This window comes from Mastigoproctus giganteus, chromosome 7 (genome assembly GCF_048544385.1).
Source record: "Mastigoproctus giganteus isolate SK-2022 chromosome 7, ASM4854438v1, whole genome shotgun sequence".
NCBI lineage: Eukaryota > Metazoa > Arthropoda > Arachnida > Uropygi > Thelyphonidae > Mastigoproctus > Mastigoproctus giganteus.
Genome location: NC_143581.1, coordinates 206,610,616 through 206,631,044, shown reverse-complemented (window position 1 = coordinate 206,631,044; position 20,429 = coordinate 206,610,616). Strand labels below are relative to the sequence as shown.

Sequence of the window (20,429 nt, the reverse complement as noted above, 5' to 3'; positions counted from 1 at the left end):
AGTCAAACAAACAAACTTTTGTTACATTTTTGGTTATGTGTCGAGAGTTCATTCATTCTTTATCTCATCAGAGGGCAAAATAAGATTGCATTCCTGGATATCCGGCAATAAATGTGATAATCAAGCTGCCAAAAATTCAAATGTAAGTTCTTCAATGATAGAGATCCATGAAATCTCTATCATTGAAGATCTTCATTGAAGGCCTCATCTCTGTGAATGGACACAAACCTAGCAGTGTCAGAGAATCAGTTTTCTACTGGAACATGCATCAGTGTGGAAAGCAAGGTGTCATGGATTATAAGGCCCGCTGGTGGTCTTCATGGAACAAACAAATACACGGGCTGTGTTAGTGTTTCTAAGAGTGAAAACAGCTGTAAGTGTAGTATACGTGCGTATATGCTAATGCTAGGTGTATAGAAAAGATTAATTTGAAGTTCTGGTTAAGTTATTAATCGTGAACATTGTAAGGGGACAATATCACTTAGAAATAAGGGGTGAAGAATTTGGATATGGAGAGTAAAAAAAAAAAAAAACACCATGTCATATTGAGGGCCATCCAAGAATTAAGTTATATGCCCATGTGTATGATGTCCATAAATTGCATGTGTTTTCTGGTCGATTTGCCTTCTTTGCCGGACGAAGATCTCGAGTTTCCGGGAGCTAGAAACCTTGCTGTCCACGTCTGAAAACGACTAACCCAACCCATAATGGTTTCTCTCATCATTGACGCGATTCGAACCCGGGCCTTTTCCACCCAGTGTGGTGAGAATGGTGATTATAACAACCGTATTACACGCGCAGGCAAATGGTGAGGGAACAGTTATGCGCTTAATTAAGAAGCACATAAAATCAAAGGCAGTTGACGTTGGTGGCAGTGCAATGTTGAATCATGGTGTGACATAAGTACTGGGAAAGCAAAAATTGAGAGTAGGAGTGTGTTATAGGCCGAATGACTGTGACGAATAAAATGAACAATTGTACATATAAATAGAGCGGGCCAGTAAATCAGAATGACTGATAATGGGGGATATTTAATGTGTGTGGTAGTCATCCACACAATAGCAAGGCTTTCTGTATTTAGTAGATAACTGATTTTTATACCAGGTTGTTAGAGGCAACGAGAGAAGAAAATACTCTTGATCTGATTATCGAGCAGTAATTCTTAATGATTTAAGAATCTGCAGATAAAAGAACCACTAGGAGTAACTGAATACAGTATGTTGATGTGTGATATACTTAAAAGTTGTAATTGTTGTAAAGGGCAAATGGAATGGCTTTTGCTTTCGTTTTGATACGAATGGTATCAAATAGTGTTCTTAAATTCTATTCATTGATGATATTACCATAACATTATAATTGGGAAGCATTGAACGAAGTAACCGTAGAAAATACTGGTCTTGTTATATTAAAAATGGGAGATTGTTCAAGGCTTACACTCAAATGGATGCCATATGAACTGATGAGACCCATGGTAGAGAATAAGTTAATTGTCTGTAACATTTCAGACGTGTTCGATTTTTTAAAATTTATCCATGATTAATGGAAGAGAAGAGAGAATATAGTTCTCCTCATCAATTAATTACTAAGACTATAACTTTATAGTACACTTAATAAAAGTCTTTAGTTTTAAGTTCTTTAGCCATTCAGTTTAATCTCAACTGTATAATATTTATTGGTCTTTTCCCACGTACTTTTAAGCCTCTCTCTTTATATATAATTTTCTTCAGAAGCGAGTTTTACATAACGATAGGGTTCCGCTTTGCTGTTCTGGTTGACGTAGCCCTCGTGCAGCCCTTCTTGTAATGGTTCCTGTCTCCCGAAACTGCTTCCATAGTATCGTGAGGACACTGCGTGACACGTTAAGCCAAAGTGCCACCTGCGATTGACCGGCATCATGTTGCCCAATGGTCCGCCATCTCTAAGAATCATCTAAACAACGATGACTTGTCATCCTAGTATTGGAGATGTAGCTGTCCCACTGAGCAAATCAAAAAATGTGGTCGCAACCGTATTTTTATAGGCATGAATATCTGCATAATGTGCGCCGGTGTAAGGTGGTAGATCGATTTCTATTGGATAATCGGAATATGCATATTCCTATTGCAAATGCCTACTATATGAAATATTCGCCTTCAGCGACACTGTTCACAATAACATAGTCATGAAAAGCATTTTGTTCTGTTAATTTTATCTAGCAGTGTACATTCACACAGATGAATATTTTTTGGGATGCCAAAAGTGTATAAAATTTTAACAGGAAGCTAAACAAATTTTGTGATAACCGAGAGGAAAATAGAAGAGAAATTGTTGAAGCGAAATATAAAAAATGCACCTAAAGTGGATGGAATCAATCCAGTTATATCAAGAGAAGCAGCAAAAGATGTAAGTAGGCCTTTGGCTATAATTACGAGAGAATCCTTGGATATGGAGGAGGTCCCTTTAGATTGGAAATGTGAAAATGTTTCTTCTACTCGCATCGGGAGGTGAAATTGCAAGTTAATAATTACAGACCTGTTAACTTGACTTTTCTTCCAGGGAAAGTAACTGAGTCACTGGTAAAAGAAGTAATTCGTCTCGATAGGAATGCAGTTATACTGCAGTCACAGTATGGGTTTGTTAAGAGGAAATCTTATCTGATCAATCTGATTGGATTCTATGATGCAGTAGCCAAGGAACTGGATGCAAAAAATAATTTTCATATACTGTACTTGGATTTCAGGAAGGTTTTTGATACTGTTGCACATAAAAGACTGCTGTCCAAACTGGTGCAATGTGACATTAAGGGCAAGGTACCGTTATGGATAAAGGGATGGTCCAGTGGAGAAGACAGAGTGGTATCAGTGGGGTCTGCTCTCCCTAATATTAGTGGAGTCCCCCGTGGTTCAGTGCTAGGACCATTGTTTTAAATATTGTGTTTAAATATATAGTGATGACATATTAGGCTTAATGTTAAAGTTTGCAGATTGAAAGGTTGCCAGGGTGGTTAATCAAGGATTGCTACCACACAAAGATCTAGAAAAATTATGCAGACGGGCTGAGAAGTGGCAACTGAAGTTTAACATTGACAAATGCAATAATATGGATAACAATAATTCCAGATTAATAACCCAAGTATGTGGTACATTCAGGAGAGTGGAGAACAAAAAAAGAGCTGGAGAATTGGGCAGTCAAATATGAACTTCTCTGAGCAGTGCAGACAGGCTGCTGGGACAACTCATGGGGTTTTGTCAATGATATACAAAAACTTTGCTAGCAGGGGTAAGGAGGTGATTTGTTTCTTTGTACAAGGCCATAGTTAAGCCTCAAGTTGAGTGCTGTTTACAGGTCTGGAGGTCTCACGTTAGGAAGGATGTAGATTTGTTGGAACGGATGCAGAGAGGTGCAAATTAATGAGGTTTTTGGTAAAGGCTACTCTCACCAAGGAAGACTGCAGTTTGGCAAATTATATCTGGAAACTAGGCACTTGCAAGGAGATATGATTGAGGTTTTTAAGGCTTTGAATGGTTTGAGTAAGCTAAATGTTGATGTCCTTCCTCTTGTTCAGACAAGGGAACATAAATTGACTCTTGATATTTTAATTAAGCTAAGCTATACATACGATCTAGGGAACATAAATTTAAATCGAGGAAGGATGGTTGCAGATAGACGTGTGGGAATTTGGCTTCAGCTATCGGGTAGTTGACTTTTGGAATAAACTTCCATCTGGTGTTGCGGAAGCGGGTGGTTTGAATAATTTTAAGAACTAGACATTTCTTAGAAGGGATGGGCAGGTGATATGGGAAGTTTTTGTTTTTTTTTTTGGCTGATGCTGTATATGCTTGTTTGTATCATTTGCCTCTTTTAATGTTAATAAATTATATATTGAATTAAAAACAACTGAGATATTGGAAATGAAGTCTTCGATCAAGTAAACATGATGTTATTGTCGCCTAACATATTAAACACGTATGAAAGTAGGCTTCATTCTGTTGTATAAAACAGTAATTTGGCTACTTGAATATTGCACACAGGATTGGAAACCTGTTTGGTAAGAATTTACATATTTGTTAGCAGGGAGGTTGAAATGGTATTTCAGAACTAGGTGTACACTTGATTTGCATATTTCTTGGATAGACCCATCTCTCAGTAACATCAATATAGACTGCCATAACAACCATGGTGATGCAATATGGAACCCAACAACAGCCCTGGAATTGAGGGTCAGGAATCCCCCAAGTTCTTCCCATTTTCAACAGTGTTTGAAATGGTGTAGAACAGGGGTCGGCAACCTGCGGCTCTTTAACTTTTAGCCCACATGAAGCAAAGCTTGAAATGGAGTTAGAGGATTTAAAAATCAAGGACATGTGGAGTGCAAGACTAAAATGTCTTAAAACTGAAATTGAGGATTTGGAGAGGCAAAAGGCTGCCCTTGCAATTCTACATAAATGGATGCCGATAGATGAGTTGAAAAAGCAAGACCAAATTGTGTTCGATGCGTGGTGTAGCTTACCGGACACATATAAATTTGAAAATATCTGCGTTTGGACTTCTCTCAGTTTTTGGCTCGACAAATTTCTGCAGGCAAATATTTTCGAACATGAATTATATTAAAAATATATCAAGAAACCGTCTGAACAATGCGAGTCTCTCAGCATGCTTAAAGACGAAAATTACGGCATACTTTCCTGATGTTGAGAGACTCGCTCAAGAAGTTCAGCAACAAAAGTCACATTAATTGGAAATATTATTAATAAATAATATTTAAAAATATAAATTTTCTAATAAAACACCTTCTCACTCTATTCCATTTCTTAAAAAAATCCCCCCCCCCACCTTGAGCTGAAGTGCGGCTCTTCAGATTCTCTGTTTTTTTTAATTAGATCAAATATGGCTTTTCACTCAAAAGGTTGCTGACCCCTGGTGTAGAAAAACAAGGTTAGTCATAACTAAAAATGCCCATTTGTGCCTATGGGCATTTTTAATTAAAAAAAACAAAAAAAAAGAGACTGGATAACTGTAAATTGTAGCATGTAAAAACTAGATAACTGTGTGGTGACCCAATGGTGTGGCACTCAGTTAAGATGCCATTAGTGTCTTAAACTGAGTGGAACCTTAAATGCAATCAGCATTTAATTTTAGTATGCTCCTCCTCCTCCTCTTTTGTGATTGGGCGAGCTAAATACTGGCGTCTTTATTACTCTCTGACATAGATATAGGAAAATTTAAATTGATGGATTATTGTAGAATATATGCGGTGACTGTGAAATATAATCTTGAGGGAGAGAGCAATTGATTGTTGGAATAATTTCTACCTAACTCCTGTTTACTCTAACTGTAATCATGACAAAAGTATATACAGCTCTCATTGGTCAGCTGCCAAAGTAACATTGTTTTAGCAACTGACCAAAGAGCTTAATTCGATGACGTGTATTTGTTTAATCCTGAATTAAAGTTAAGTGAATAGCGTGTGAATGGAAGTTAGCAGTTTGAAGAGATCTCTAGGATTCAATAAAAGGTAGGTGTACTGAATAAGGCGCACTAAATTTGGTTCGTAAAATATTGATTGATACTCTCAGAAAAGTTTAACAAACGTTTTGTTGTTCTCCATTATTTTAACTTTAAGAATATTAGCGTTAATATTTGTGGTACTTAATATAATTTACGGTTTTATTAAAGGAATTTAAGATTCCTTAGAAGCATAGAGTTTTAAATTTTCCCTAGGTGTCTAGATAAAATTCTAAGTTTTCTTCTATTCACAGTCCACCTGTGAAATCTTAATTGCTTTTCTGCACCCTTTACTGCCCTAGTGTGAGCAGTGGCGTAGCTACCATGTAGGCAGGCAAGGCAATTGCCTCCGGGCCCTTTAGGGGGCCCGGCGTCTTTGGCTGTCTCCTGTTTTTGCAATTTTCATTAACGGCCTCCGTAGCCGAGTGGTCAGGAGCGGGAGTGCAGTAGCACACGCTCTTTGAGTAGACCGGGGTTCAAGCCCCTGACTGCTGAATACGGTCGATCTGCCAAGCCGCACTGGACCAGCGTGGCAGATTATGGTCCATTTTTCCCTCAGCATGAATTGTTGAGGAGGCTTCCATCCTGCAGTGGGTTGATAATGGCTGCACTTTACTTTAAGTAGGGGCCCGAACATGTTCTTTGCCTCTGGACCCGAAAAGGGGTAGCTACGCTACTGGTGTTGAGTGTCCGAGGACCACTGAACTTCTCTTGTCTGATTCATGTTTTGCATAAAAAGACGCCCACCTAAAAGTTTGGAATCATTTTAATTTTTTGTTTTATTTTCTTAATTTTTCAAGGTATTTTTTTACTAAAATAGGACCCACTTGTTTAGTAATTTTTATATATTTTCTATTAAGTATATATATTAAAAAACAAAGAAATAATATCTAAGCAATTTCTAGAAAGGTGTAGAACATTCCTGAATGTGGTAGATGATTCTAGAATATTTTAGGAAGTCCTAGTATTGTTTCAATATTATAGAAGATCGTAGATGATTCTAGTATTTTTGGGCTAACTTATAAATTAGAACGCCCGTCATTCAGAAAGAGTGTTTGTAAGTTTTGTGTCTCAGGATTAACGTGCAAGAAACTCGGAACTGATTGTCGAAAAAAGAAGTGTTATTATAATAACTCTGTATAAAGAAAGTTATTCCATGAGAGGTATCGGCAAAAAAACTAATGTCATTTAAAGGAATACAATATATGATTCGACAGTTTAAAGGACCGACCACGATCAGGACGACCGCATATAATTGGAAGCACAAGATAAGACCACAACACTGATTTCTAAACGCATTCGACGACTTACTACACCAGGAATCCGAACTGACTTTAATAGGAACAGAGAAATTCGTGTCTACATCCACTGTAAAATTTAGCCTTAAGCAGCTAGGAGTTCATGGTCGTGTCGCGGTCCAAAAACCCTTAGAAAAATCAAAAAGAAAAGTTTGGCTTCGGTTAAGAGCCATCAATATTGAACAACGGAAGAGTGGAAAAACATACTGGAGACGGCTTAATCCAAATTTGAAAATTTTGGATCCAAGCGTAGAGTTTTGAGACGATCAACTGAAGTAGAGTATGTCTGCAGTCAAGCACGATGGTGCTTGACTGCAGGCATATTCTACACATCATGATCTGTGGTTGCTTCTGTTTTTCTGGGGTTGGTGACGTCAGAATTGAAGCAATTTTAAAAGAAACCCACTAAAACATTCTTGATTTATATTACAATAACATTACGCACAGCTCTAGGCTGTGCAGGGAGTTTCTAGCAACTAAACTATAGGGAATATTGCAAATTATATTGTAGCCCCACTAAAGGCCCAGAAATCTGCCCATCTTCTCAAAATGTATGGGAAACCTTGTAGGTGGTAGATGACTTTCATCAACCGGTGAAATACCACCACTTTGCTTATTGGAGGCTTGAAGTGGCGAAACCCATGTTTAGTCTCTAGAGCAAAGTTTCCGGCATTCCCCTCCCCCCATACTTCTCCTTCAACCCATGCACGGTACTAAGTACTATAGGTTTTGATACCTTTCGTGTTTGGGGTTTTCATAAAAAGATCGCTAAGAATGACGTTAGTCAAGCTATTATAAAATTAATCATCAGAATGCCACGTCTGTGTAAAGCAGTGATAAAATCGCGTGGAGGATATTTTGATGAAAAATCAGTATAGTTGTTAATATTAATCATTTCCATGGTTTTTTTTTTTTGCTGTAAATTTTTCAATGTTTAATAAAAAAAAAAAAAAATTCAAAATATTTTTGTACTGTAGTGTGTTTTTTCATTCATTTATTTTTTTAATATTAAACCATACATTGTCATAGGTGGTTTCAAAAAAATAACGAAAACGTCATATGCTGTGATTCTAAACTTTTAGTTGGGAGTGTATAAGTGTTGCTGTAGTTGCCTGTGTTCTACGGTTGTTTTGCTGGATGAAAAACCGCGCGACTACGGCACTGCTTCAGCCATCGAGGCAGGTGGGTCGGAAAACTGCTAGCTTAAGGGGATACAAGGACTAATAGATTAACAGTGGCCACTGGCAGAGGTGAAAGTGATTCTTGCACTGCTTTTATTGGAATGAGCAGCAGCCTGGAAAACAAGATGCAGGATATTTCAGAGACTGCTGGGAATCATTGCGGTACAAGTAAACACTTGGGTTGTGTTAGGGTAGCTAAGAATAGGAACAGGTACATGTATACTTGCGTGTACACCAATGCTAGGAGTCTGGTAAATAAATTTGATAAATTTGAGGTATTGCTCAAAACATCAAAGGCAGATATTGTTGGGATATCAGAGACGTGGTGTCACACAGATATAAGGAATGCAGAACTGGAATTTGGGGAGTACACTGTGTATAGGAAGGGAGGAGGGGTTATGCTATTAGTTAAGAAACACATAAAATCCAAGGAAGTGAAGCCAGTCGACATCGCTGGACAGTGCAGTGTCGAGTCAGTTTGGTGTGACATAAGCATTGGGAGATCAAAATTGAGAGTAGGAGTGTGCTATTGGCCTAATGACTCTGGTGAGTATAATAAGTCGCTGTACAGGGAAATAGTGTACCAGTAAATCAGAGTGTCTTATAATGGGGGATTTTAATTTCCCAGATATTGACTGGAATATGTGGGTTGGTCACTCACACACTAGCAAGGCTTTTGTGGGTGATTGTTTTCTACATCAGCATGTTCGGGAGGCAACTAGAGGGAGTAATACTCTTGATTTGATTATCAGTAGTGATTCTTCATACATTAAGAATCTGCAGATAAAGGAACCACTAGGTGGCAGTGAACACAGTGTGCTGAAGTGGGATTTACTCAAAGAGGTAACTACCATCAGGGGTAAAGGGAAGGGTTTTTGCTTTCGTAAAAACGACTACGATGGTCTGAGACAGTATTTAAATTCTATACAGTGGGACCAACTGATGATGTTACGAACAGCAAATTCAAAAATGGGAAGCATTCAAAGAACTTATCTTGGAAGCTACTAGGCTTTACATACCAACTAAGAAATATTGTTCAAGGTTTAGGCCTAAATGGATGTCGGATGAACTAATGAGACATATGGCAGAGAATAAAAATGTATGGGATACATATAAATTAATGAATGATATGGAAGCCTATGATAGATATAAGCTGGTCTGTAACCAAGTCACAAAGGAGATTAGGCAAGCAAAGGCAGATTACGAGAAATCCTTGGAAAGGATGCAAAGAAAAACAATAGAGTTCTTTATCTATGTAAACGCTAGAAGGAAGGGGATGAATCAGTTTGGTCCACTGGATATTGATGGTTCAACTGTTGAGGATCCTGCTCAGGTGGCTAACAGGTATTTCGCATCTACATTCACACATGAGGAGTTATTCAGGGATGGGAATGCCAGAGGTGAAGTAAACTCTGGCAGTGAGCTTGATGATTTTGTAATAACTGAGAGGAATGTGGAGGAGAAATTGTTGAGGATAAACATAAAAAAGGCACCTGGGGTGGATGGGATCTATCCAGTTATATTAAAGGAGGCAACAAAGGAAGTAAGCAAACCCTTAGCCATAATTACAAGAGTTTCCTTGGACTCAGGGGAGGTACTCATAGACTGCAGTTGTGTAAATATGACCCCAATTCACAAAGGAGGATCAAAGGCTGACACAAGTAATTATAGACCTGTGAGTTTAACGTCTGTTCCAGGAAAATCAATGGAGGCACTGGTTAAAGAAGCACTGCAGGATCATCTGGACAAGATTTCAGTTATAGCTTGGACACAGCATGGTTTTGTTATGGGAAAGTCTTGCCTGACCAATTTGATTGAATACTATGATGCAGTTACAAAAGAACTGGATGCAGGGAATAACTTTGATATGATATATTTGGATCTTAGAAAGGCTTTTGATATGGAAGACTGCTGCACAAATTGGAGCAGTGTGGCATTGGAGGCAAACTGCTGCTATGGATAAAGGGATGGTTGAGGGTGAGAAGACAGAGTGGTAAACAATGGACACTGCTCATCGTGGACTAATGTTATTAGTGGAGTCCATTATTGTTTTCTGTATTTATAAATGATAGTGATGATGGTATATCAAGCTTAATGTCCAAGTTTGCAGACGATAGAAAGGTTGGCAGGGTTGTTAAGGACACTACTGACGCTATGCTGCTGCAACAGGATCTGGAAAGGTTGAGCAGATGGGCTGAGATTTGGCAAATGAATTTTAACATTGACAAATGTAAATTACTACATATGGGAAACAGCAACCCCAGAGCAACGTATCAACTCTGTGGTACTTCACGGACAGTAGAGAACGAAATGGACCTGGGGGTAATTGTGCAAGCAGATATAAAGTTCTCTGAGCAGTGCAGAAGGGCTGCAAGAGTAGCTCATTGTGTCTTGTCAAGGATAAACAGGAATTTTTCTAGTAAGGAGGTGATTATTCCCTTGTATAAGGCAATGGTCAGGCCACACCTTCAGTACTGTATACAGGTCTGGAGGCCTCATTTCAAGAAGGATGTAGAGCTGTTGGAACGAGCACAGAGAAGGGCAACAAGATTAGTGAATGGAAAAAAGGGTTGCTCTTAGGAAGGAAAGAAGGCTTAAGTTTTGCAAATTGCGGTGCCTGGACACCAGGCACCGACGAGGTGATCTGATAGAGGTATATAAAGCCTTGAATGGTTTGAGCATGCTGAATGCCGATGGAATTTTTCCTTTTGCTCAGAATAATCACCATAAATTCAAATTGAGGAAAGATAGATGTGCGGAAATTTGCCTTTAGCCAGCGGGTAGTTGGTTGGTGGAACAGACCTCCATCCCTTGTTGTGGAAGTTGATAGCCTAAATAAATTTAAGGCTCAGCTGGACAGGTATTTCGAACGAATGGAGGGGTGAAATAGGAGTTTTTTTTTTTTTTTTTTGGCTGATGCTGCATAAGCTTGCTTTCTTGCATCATATGCCTCTAGTAATGCTAATGTTGTGATAAAAGTTCGTAAATTTCTCATCTTATTGCCAGGATCCAATTCGGGTCTTTTCCACCTGGTGTGGGAAGTTGGTGATTATAACCCGTGTTAGTGGTGAGTTCCCTGTAAGGAGGAAAGAAACCCCAACACATTTGGATAATCGCATCTGAAAAAAATACCTTAAAGTATGAATATTACCTTTCAAGAGACGGCATGATCAATGAGGCTTACATGTGTCCTTATCTAGATCTAATACTCCCTCTAGCTACATTTTCGCACATTTTAAAAAAAAATCTGTAAAAGTATGTAAATGAGAAGGATTACATAATAATAATATACAATTTAAGTCTGGTGATCATGCTCGCCATGGCAATCGTTGGATATCTTCAGTTTTAAGACGTTCCTCCACCACTTGAGTTCTATTTGCAGTGGCGTTGTCGTGCATGAAAAAAAAAAAAAAAAAAATCTGGGCCAACCACACTCCTAAAAAGTTGCACACAGGGTTCGAGTATCTGTTCTCGGTTTCGCTATCAAAAACATGGAGGGATGCGACCATTAATCGCTATTCCACCCCACACTAGAACACCCCTTCCACCATAAGCGTCCCTTTGTCTGTTGCTGGAGGGATCGTACTACATTCCTCACTGTTTCAAGATGAAATAACGTCTAGAATCTATTTGTGGGATAATAAAAAATTATGTATCAGGTACATAATGTGTCCTGCCGCTAGCATATCTAACGTATTTTACATTTAAGAGTCATCGGCAGGCGTTAAAAACGTTATAATTTTCAGATATTAATAAAATTCATGGATAATATAAGTTTTTATTTTATTAATAATAATTACATAACATTACTGAAAGTATTGGTCTGTGTTGACTAAAGTAGGATATATAATTTTTACATTGAAGAGATTTTAGTTCACGACTAAATACACCATCTCTAGTTGTTCTATTACGTGTAGTTTTTGTTGAAAGATCTGATGACATGTCCAAGTTGAATGTTTTCATAAATGTGCAGAACTCTTTTCCAACCTGAGTTTAATTGTAAAGAAAAAAATTGCATTCAATCTGAAAGCACCAGGTGAATTGAAACCAGATGCGTTTTCGAATTCACGTTTCCCAGTTTCTGAAAGTTTTTTTTTTTTATCTCAAAACCTTAATATTTCCGTTTCTAAATTCCTTAGCTCTCCAACGATATGCTATACGTCGACATTATCCCGTGAGAAAATTTCCTTGTCACATGTTCATATTTTCCACTATCCTGGAAAAACTACCGCAATTTTGAGTGGTTTGAAAGTTTTTCCTCTAGTATAGAGCTAAAATGAAGCTCCGTGCAAAATTTCATTAAATATGGTCCAGTAGAAGATAAATTATTGTTGCCATTATACAAGTATGATTGCAACGATACAAGTTACAATAATTCATTTCTGGTGGAAGCTAATGATGACATCACTACTTCCATAACGCTTTTCGCTTGACGGTTTTTCGTTACAAAATTTTTGGAATAACGTCAGTAAAAATGTTTTTAACATCAAAACTGGACTCATCGGAGAACAGAACTGTACCCCATTTGTCGATACCAAATAACGTGTTATAGATAGTATGAACCAGAGCAGTAATGCTTGATACGTTCTACGTTGATATCAATGTTTGTAAAATAATAAGAAAAGTTTACCTCAATGTAGTGTGTAGAACACTTACTTATGATACTCTCCAGAAATTAAAACCAAAAAATTGAAAATCTTACATTAGAGTAACAAATAATTAAAAATCAATTTAACACAACTAAAAATAAGAAAATTAAAAGAATTTAACGAAAAAAATTGCAAAACGAAAATTGCGAATGAAGGAAAATCGTTTTTCAATTTTTTCGTTAAATTCTTTTAATTTTCTTATTTTTAGTTGCGTTAAATTGATTTTTTAATTATTTGTTACTCTAATGTAAGATTTTCGATTTTTTCGTTTTAATTTCTGGAGAGTATCATACGGAAGTGATCTACGTACTATATTGAGGAAAACTTCTCTTATTATTTTACAAATTACATATGTTCATAACACCAGTTTCGACGAGCTCTGCGGTGGTTTGGAGTTAATAGGATACAAACCACTGACTTCCTTGCATAGAGTCCACTTGAATTGAGCCTACTTAACACAGTCCGGTTGGTCACAAGTCTCACAAAACAGTTGATGAGAGGACAACTTAGGGTTCCGCCTTGCTGTTAGAGCCAGAGTGGTTTGTTCTATTTGCCCTCAGGCGACCTTGGTCAGCCCTTCTTGTAATGGTTCCTGTCTTCTGAAACTGCTTCCCTAGTGCTGTGACTACACTGTGACAGTACCGTATCCAGGGATCATCGTCAGGGGGCATGGCTACCAGGTTTTTGAGTGTTTTTAATACGCCCCTCCTGTGTGACACATTAAGCAATGTTACTTCCACCTGCGACTGCCTGGCTTCTAGTCGTCTTAGGGCCCACCATCGCAAAAAATCATGTAAAGGACGATGACTTGCCGTACTGTACTGGAGATGTGGCTGTCCTACCGAGCAAGCCAAAAAAATGGGAATGAAGTGATGTGATCGCAACCCGTGTTTTTATAGGCATAAATAATTTCTGTAATATGGTAGATCGATTTCTATTAGGTACTCGGAATTTGCTTGAGAGCATGCCTTTTATATCAAATATTCGCCTTCGGCGACACTGTTCAAATAACATATTCATGAAAAACATTTTGTTCTGTTAATTTTGTCTGGCAGTGTAGTCCAACACTCCTGTCATATATATATATATATATATTTTTTTTTTTTTTTTAGGTCACCCCAATAATTAAATTCATCTGCCGTGCTGTGTGTCTTATGTCTGTAAATTGCGTGTGTTCTATGGTCGATTTGTCTGTTTTGCTGGACGAAAACCCCCAGTTTCTGGGGGAAAAACCTTGCTATTTATGCGTGAGACTGACTAACTCAGCCAGTCCTGTCATATGCATTAGATTCCTGCGCTTGAGCAAGAGTGGAAACGGATGCAATCAGGGCCGTGCAAATTGGGGAGGGGTGCATTGAATGCGCTGCACCAGGGTCCCCAGTCGAGGGAGCCATCAGTCCCAACATTAATAAACGAGACCCCATAACCCCTTTTGCAGGTCGGTCCTTAAGTACCTTTGCATGGCCCTGCATGCAGTATTAAATACGTGTTAAAAGATGATTAAACCACTGGTTACATCTGTAGGCCAACGTGAGCAGTTACAGAAGTACACCAAGTATCGATGGTGGGCATTGCTTCATCTATTTTAGTATGGGAAAATGAAGTTTGCAAACATTTTAATTTTTTGGCCGCTCCTGTATAGGCTTTTCTCCTTCCTTGTATCAAAATTCAGTAATATCTCTACCTAACAGACTTCATGAAATTGATATGTACTTGAAATGATCCACTTTCCTTTGGATCATTTCAAGTACGAATTCCTCATCCATACATTCATTATCCTTCTGGTATATGATTGGGATTATATAAAAGAAATAATAAAAATCAAGTTTCACCCGGCCTAAGCTTGATAAACTGCATCCAAACCAAATCATTGTTTAAACTTTTGAAAATTATATTGCATAAAATAAGTGGTGTAATAAGTGTTCAGCGCATAAAGTAGGGTATACATATCGAATCTATATTGTAGCTGCTTGAATTTTACCTCGCAACGCCTCTACACCATTACGGAAAATATTCAAGATAAAAGACCGCCCTTTATGACGTTTGAAACACGTAGGCGTTTGTATAAGTGGGCGTGAGTAAACTTTTTTTTTTTTTTTTTTTTTTTTTTTTTTTTTTTTTTTTGGATACTTTCGTAACCTAGCGTTTCAGCTGAAAGGTGTTGAGTTTGTTTTCAGAAGTTGACGGTAAGTTCATGTGTATACAAACATTTGTGGCACTAGCCTTCATTTATTTGTTGTTAATATTGATCATTTTGATAAATTTTCAAGGCAGACAGGGGGAGCCCTTTTCCTTTCTTTTAGTTTAAAAGCAACGTGATTGGTATATAATGTAATTCAAAATCGGATGTCATGGGCGTTGCCTTGTTCCTCATGTTACACGATGTGGCATGCGTTTACCATATTGTTGCTGTGCAGTGATCTTAATTTACTTATTTTCTGTTATTTCATTTCTTGATTACACACGATATGTCCTGCAATATTTGAATCATACTCCTATCGCAATTCGATATTTAAATATCTGTGGAATAACTTATTAACACTCGAGACATTTAATTTTTTACACAAAATGATTATTTTCGGAGTGATGAACCGGGCACTTGACAAACGCGTTGATCACTAGAATCGTCAAGCGATTAAAACCGTTATCACTTATTTGTATGTTTAACCGTACTTCTTTAAAAATGACTTTAAAATATCCTCCGTGAAACAGTGAGCTGATGGCCACAGAACTGTTTCGGTAAATTTGCTACATGTGAATTTTGTTTTACTTTATTATTATTTTTATTATTAACGTAAGTTTTTATATAAATGAAAGAAAAATGAAATCCAAATTACACAGTGAATCTCATGATATGAATTTTAGTGCCCCCAGAACCATTACATCATACACCCTTAGTTTGAAACACGAAGGGGCGCCTGTTCCTATAAATACGGGAGTAAGAAATATAATAGAAATTAAACTAAAGCCAGTAGAGAACGATGCGTTATCGAAAAGTTAGGGTCGAACTTCGGGCAGGTCGGTAGATGTCAAATTATTGACTTTTCTTTTGGTGGCCCTACTCCCATATTTATAGCGATGGATGCCGTTCGTTTTTAGGCGCGTTTGCACATATGTACATATATATGCATATACAACTTGTCTTCATCATGTTCGACAGTCTGCAAGTCAACTCCCAGTGGAGATTTTCATTATTAAATTTTATATTTGAGCCTTTTTAAAATGTTTATTGAGCCATTCCAAATTTTCATTAAAATCATACAAATATAAATCCGGCAATTATTATTTTTTTTCCATACGAATTGTATGGAAACATGTAGTTTTAATGCACTATTTTTACTTTAGGTAGTCCAGATACACTTTGCGTGATGTGGTGTGCCTACAGAGAGAGGGAAAACAGACGTAAAAGTATGCGGGAGAAGAATAATAAATATCATAGTTTTATTAAGTATTCTATAAAGTTATAATACTTCTAATTAATTAATAAGGAGATAACAATATTCATTTTTAACTTGTATTAATCACAGAAACAAAAATTCACTTAAATTAGAGGGAAAAAATCGAACATGCCTGAAATGTAACGCACTGTATACATTTACTTTTTTTTCTAAGAGCACTAAAATTCATAATATCCTAAGATTTTTAAGTGTGTTAATTTCAGTAGTAGTTCGAAAAAATAAAAAAGTAAGTCCTTTCATTTTTATAAAAGTAACCCCAAGTTCAAGCTATACTGGACTATTGTGCCCTATCAACTGTTATTACTACCATAGACAAAATATTCACCCAAAAAAGTGGGATTCTTTGTCACTGTCAAGTCCACTTGTTTGAAGAAGTAGTACTTTTGAATTGCAAAATGGATAGCCCAGGTGAGGGCTATGATCAAATAAAGGGTTATAGCTCCCTATGATCAAAATAATAAAATGGATTTTTTTTTTTTTTTACTGCCTGCATGATGATTAAAGCTTAATAATTCCCTGGAACACTGCTTTAGCCTCCCCTGCCCCAGAAAATTATGGGACAGCCCCTAATTGCAAATGTGCTTTTAGTGAAATACTGTGTAGTAAGCTGTTGGTGCCCAAACAGGTCATGGGGAATGTCAGAAATATGCCTTCCTGAGTCCAAGGCATCCCTACAACCAGAAGTCACAAGCAAGTCATTGTGAAGGGATGCAAAGAGAGGAACATCTGTAATGTAATCTATGGCTTTACAGTAATATTTTATTATACAGGGTCCCAGATGATCTTTATTTTTGAATAGCTTTTTGTTGCTTGTAAATTTGAATCTTAAAAACCTTGTCAGTATAAATGATATTGTATCTAATTTCCAGATTCATCAAGATTTCAACATTGGTTGTGAAGTCTTGTTATTTAATGATTATTACTATTTTCTTACAGGATTTACTAAACTTTAGCCTTCTGCTGCTAGCATAGTATCATTTTTTAAATTTGTAAATGAAATCAAATCCTCCATGTATCTTTGACCACCAATATTCTCTCACTGGTTATGCAGTATTTTCTGTTTTCATTTCTTTTAGCCAGTCAGTTGTTGATTACTGGAACAGGTTGCCTTCACAGTTAGTCTAGGCTGACAGTTTGAATAAATTCAAAGGTCAACTTGATAGTTGTCTATGTGAGAAGGGAAGCAAATAATTTGTATTCTTATCCACTCATTTGTATTTATGCAGGGCTACTCTCACTTAGGGGCCAAAGGGGCTATAGTCTCTCTGCACATGATCAAAATGTGGATTTTTTTACTGTTACACGATGATCAAAGTTTGATTCCCCAAATAGAATACTGTTTCAGCTGCATCCCCAGAAAATCTTGGACCACACCTGGATCTATGTACATATACCCAGAGCCCATTCTTAAAAAAAAAGCAAAGTATGTATTCCTCAAAGAGGTAAGCTGACAGAATGATTATAGTACAAACTGGAGCAATGTGACAATAGGGACAAGCTACTACAACGAATAAAGGGATGGTTAAGGGTAGGAAAGTTATAAATGGTTATTGCTCCTTTTGGATTAATGTTATCAGTTGAAGCCCTATGACATTTGGTGCTGCGGGGCCATTATTGTTTCAAATATTAATGATATTGATGTAGGTATTTAAAGTTTGTATGTTTGCTAAGGTAAGGTAAGCAGGATATTCAGGACTTTTTTTTGGATGGGCTGAGAAATGGCAGCTGATGTATAACACTGGAAATTGCAAGGTCTTGCATCGGGATAGCAATAATCCTAGACTAATATACTACAGGAGTAATGCCAAACTAAAGACAGTTTTTATAATGAAAAGGGCTTCAGAGTAAATTTACAATCTGATCTGAAGTACTTTGAATAGCATAGACAGGATGCTAGTGTAGCTCGTAGGATTGTAAAGGATATACCAAGGCCTATAAGTATAGACAGGTGTGAGTATTCCATTATACACTGAAAGGATATTGCACCAACTTAACGGACCATGTAATTACAGAACAACTTGTACTCATGGATGTTATGTAATGCTTGACTGCATTTATAGATATGATGACCATGCTACTTGTATAGTCTCCTATGTATATCCTGCCACCTCTTTGGCTTATTCTTACAGTTACTATTAATATTAAAAGTGGCAAATAATTCAAGAAAGCAAGCTTATACAGCATCAGCAAAAAAAAAATTCACTTATTTATCCCCCCAATAGTTTGTATAGTTTTCCATGAATTTATTCGTACCCACTCCAACAATGGATGGCAGCTTGTTCCAGCAACCAGTACCCATTGGCTGACGACAAATTTCTACACATCTATTCTACAACCATGTGTCTTCTGTTTGAATTTATGCTCCCTCATGTGCATAGTCTGAGCAAGATGAAGAAGCCCATCAGCATTGTGTTTGCCCAAGCCATTCAGAGCTTTAAACACCTCAACCAGGTTACCTCACAAGTGCCTAGTCTTCAGAAGCTGCAATTCTGCAGAAATGAAGCCTTTCTTGGTAAGAGCACTGCTTTGTACTAATCTTGTCTTTTGCTGTATCTGTTCCAGCAGCTCTACATCTTCCTAAAATGAGGCTTTCAGACCTGTATGCAGTTCTCAATATGTGGCATGACAATTGCCTTATACAATGGGATAACACCTAGCAAAATTGCTGTATATCATTGACAAAACCCCATGAGCTGTCCTAGCAGCATGTCTGCACTGCTCAGAGAATTTCATATCAGACTGCATAATTACTCCCCCCCCGGTCCTTTTCATTTTCCACTACCCTGAGTGTAGTACCACATGGTTGATATGTTACTCTGAGATTACTGCTATCCATATACAGTGCCTTACATTTGTCACTGTTAAACTTCAATTTCCATTTCTCAGCCCATCTGTCTAATTTTTCTTCGTGCAATAAAATTATTGCACGAAGAACAGTGTCCATTGATAACCACACTCTATCTTCTCCCACTCAACCATCCGTTTATCCACAGCAGTAAATTACGCTTAATGCCACATTGCTCCAATTAAAATTATCAAAAATATTTTTTCTATCTAGTTCTTTTGTGACCACATCATAGTATCCAATCAAATTGGTCAGACAATACTTTAGCAAACCCATGCTGTGTCTGAACTATAACTGCAGTCTTGTCTAGATAATCCTGCAATGCTTCTTTAACCAGTGACTCAATTATTTACCCTAAAACAGAAGTTAAACTAACAGGTCTGTAATTACTCATGTCATCCTTTGGGATACATTTACACATCTCCATGGGAACCTCCCTTGAATCCAGAGATAATTGTGGCTAAGGATTGGCTTATGTCCTGTGCCAGCTCCATTAATATAATTGAATATATCCTGTCCACCCCAGGTGTCTTTTTTTTTATGTTGAATTTAACAATTTCTCTTCTACTTTCCTCTCAATTATCATAAAATTGTTGAGCTCCCTGTTACAGTTTGATAAACTTCTGGCATCCCTTTCCATAAAGAATTCCTCATGTGTGAATGTAGATGCAAAATACCTATTCAGCCTGTCAGCAACCTGAGCAGGATTATCAATAGTTAAACCATCAACATCAAGTGGACAAATGTGATTCATTTCCTTCCTTCTACTATTAATATAAGTAAAGAAGTCTTCTGTTTTTCTTGGCATAATTTGCGAGAGACTTCTCATAATCTGCCTTGGCTTGCCTAACCTCCTTTGTAACTTGATTGCAGACTAGTTTATATCTACCAAAGGTTTCTGTATCACCTGATAATTTATATGCACCTTATGCATTTTTCTTTACTGCCACATGTCACAATAGTTCATCTGACATCCATTTAAGTCTAAGCCTTGAACTGTATTTCTTAGTTGGTATGAAAGCCTAGTAAATTTTTTTTTTTTTTGGCTGATGCTGCATAAGCTTGCTTTCTTGCATCAAATGCCTATGCTAATGCTAACTTCTGTGATTATTTTCTGAATGCTTCCCATTTAGAATTGTTGTTGGAATTTAGAATTTAAAAACTGTCTGAGACCACTGTTGTCTCCTTTACGAAAGCAAAATCCCTTCCCTTTACCCTTAATGGTAGTTACACCTTTAAGTAAATCCTGCATCACTACACCGTGATAACTCCCATATAGTGGTTCTTTTATCTGCGGATACTTTATGCATGAAGAATCACTGCTGATAATCAGATGAAGAATATTGCTCTTTTGTTGCTGATCTAAATGTGCTAGAGAAAACAGTCATTCAGTAAAGCTACAAAAGTCTTGCTAGTCTGTGAGTGACCAGCCTACAAGTTACAGTCAATACCCAGAAAATTAAAATCCTCCATTATAAGACATTCTGATTTACTGGCCCACTCTATTTCTCTGT

General features: G+C 37.3%; 1 protein-coding gene across 4 annotated transcripts in view; it reads left to right on the top strand.

Annotated features, from left to right (window-relative positions):
- Nucleotides 1-20,429, top strand: part of LOC150083616 (lipopolysaccharide-induced tumor necrosis factor-alpha factor homolog) — a 73,169-nt gene that overhangs the window by 11,645 nt on the left and 41,095 nt on the right. Inside the window, exon 1 of one of the 4 annotated variants that reach the window (XM_090378091.1) lies at nucleotides 14,734-14,798. The exons of 1 other annotated variant lie outside the window; for it this stretch is intronic. Coding sequence is in view for 1 of the 3 variants with exons in the window: in XM_090378090.1 (XP_090234216.1) it covers nucleotides 15,332-15,351 (20 nt within the window). In the remaining 2 variants the exon portion in view is untranslated. Of the gene's footprint in view, nucleotides 1-14,733; nucleotides 14,799-15,298; nucleotides 15,352-15,981; nucleotides 16,021-20,429 lie in introns of those variants that run through there. 2 more of the 4 variants (XM_090378090.1, XM_090378092.1) reach the window with 2 other exon arrangements.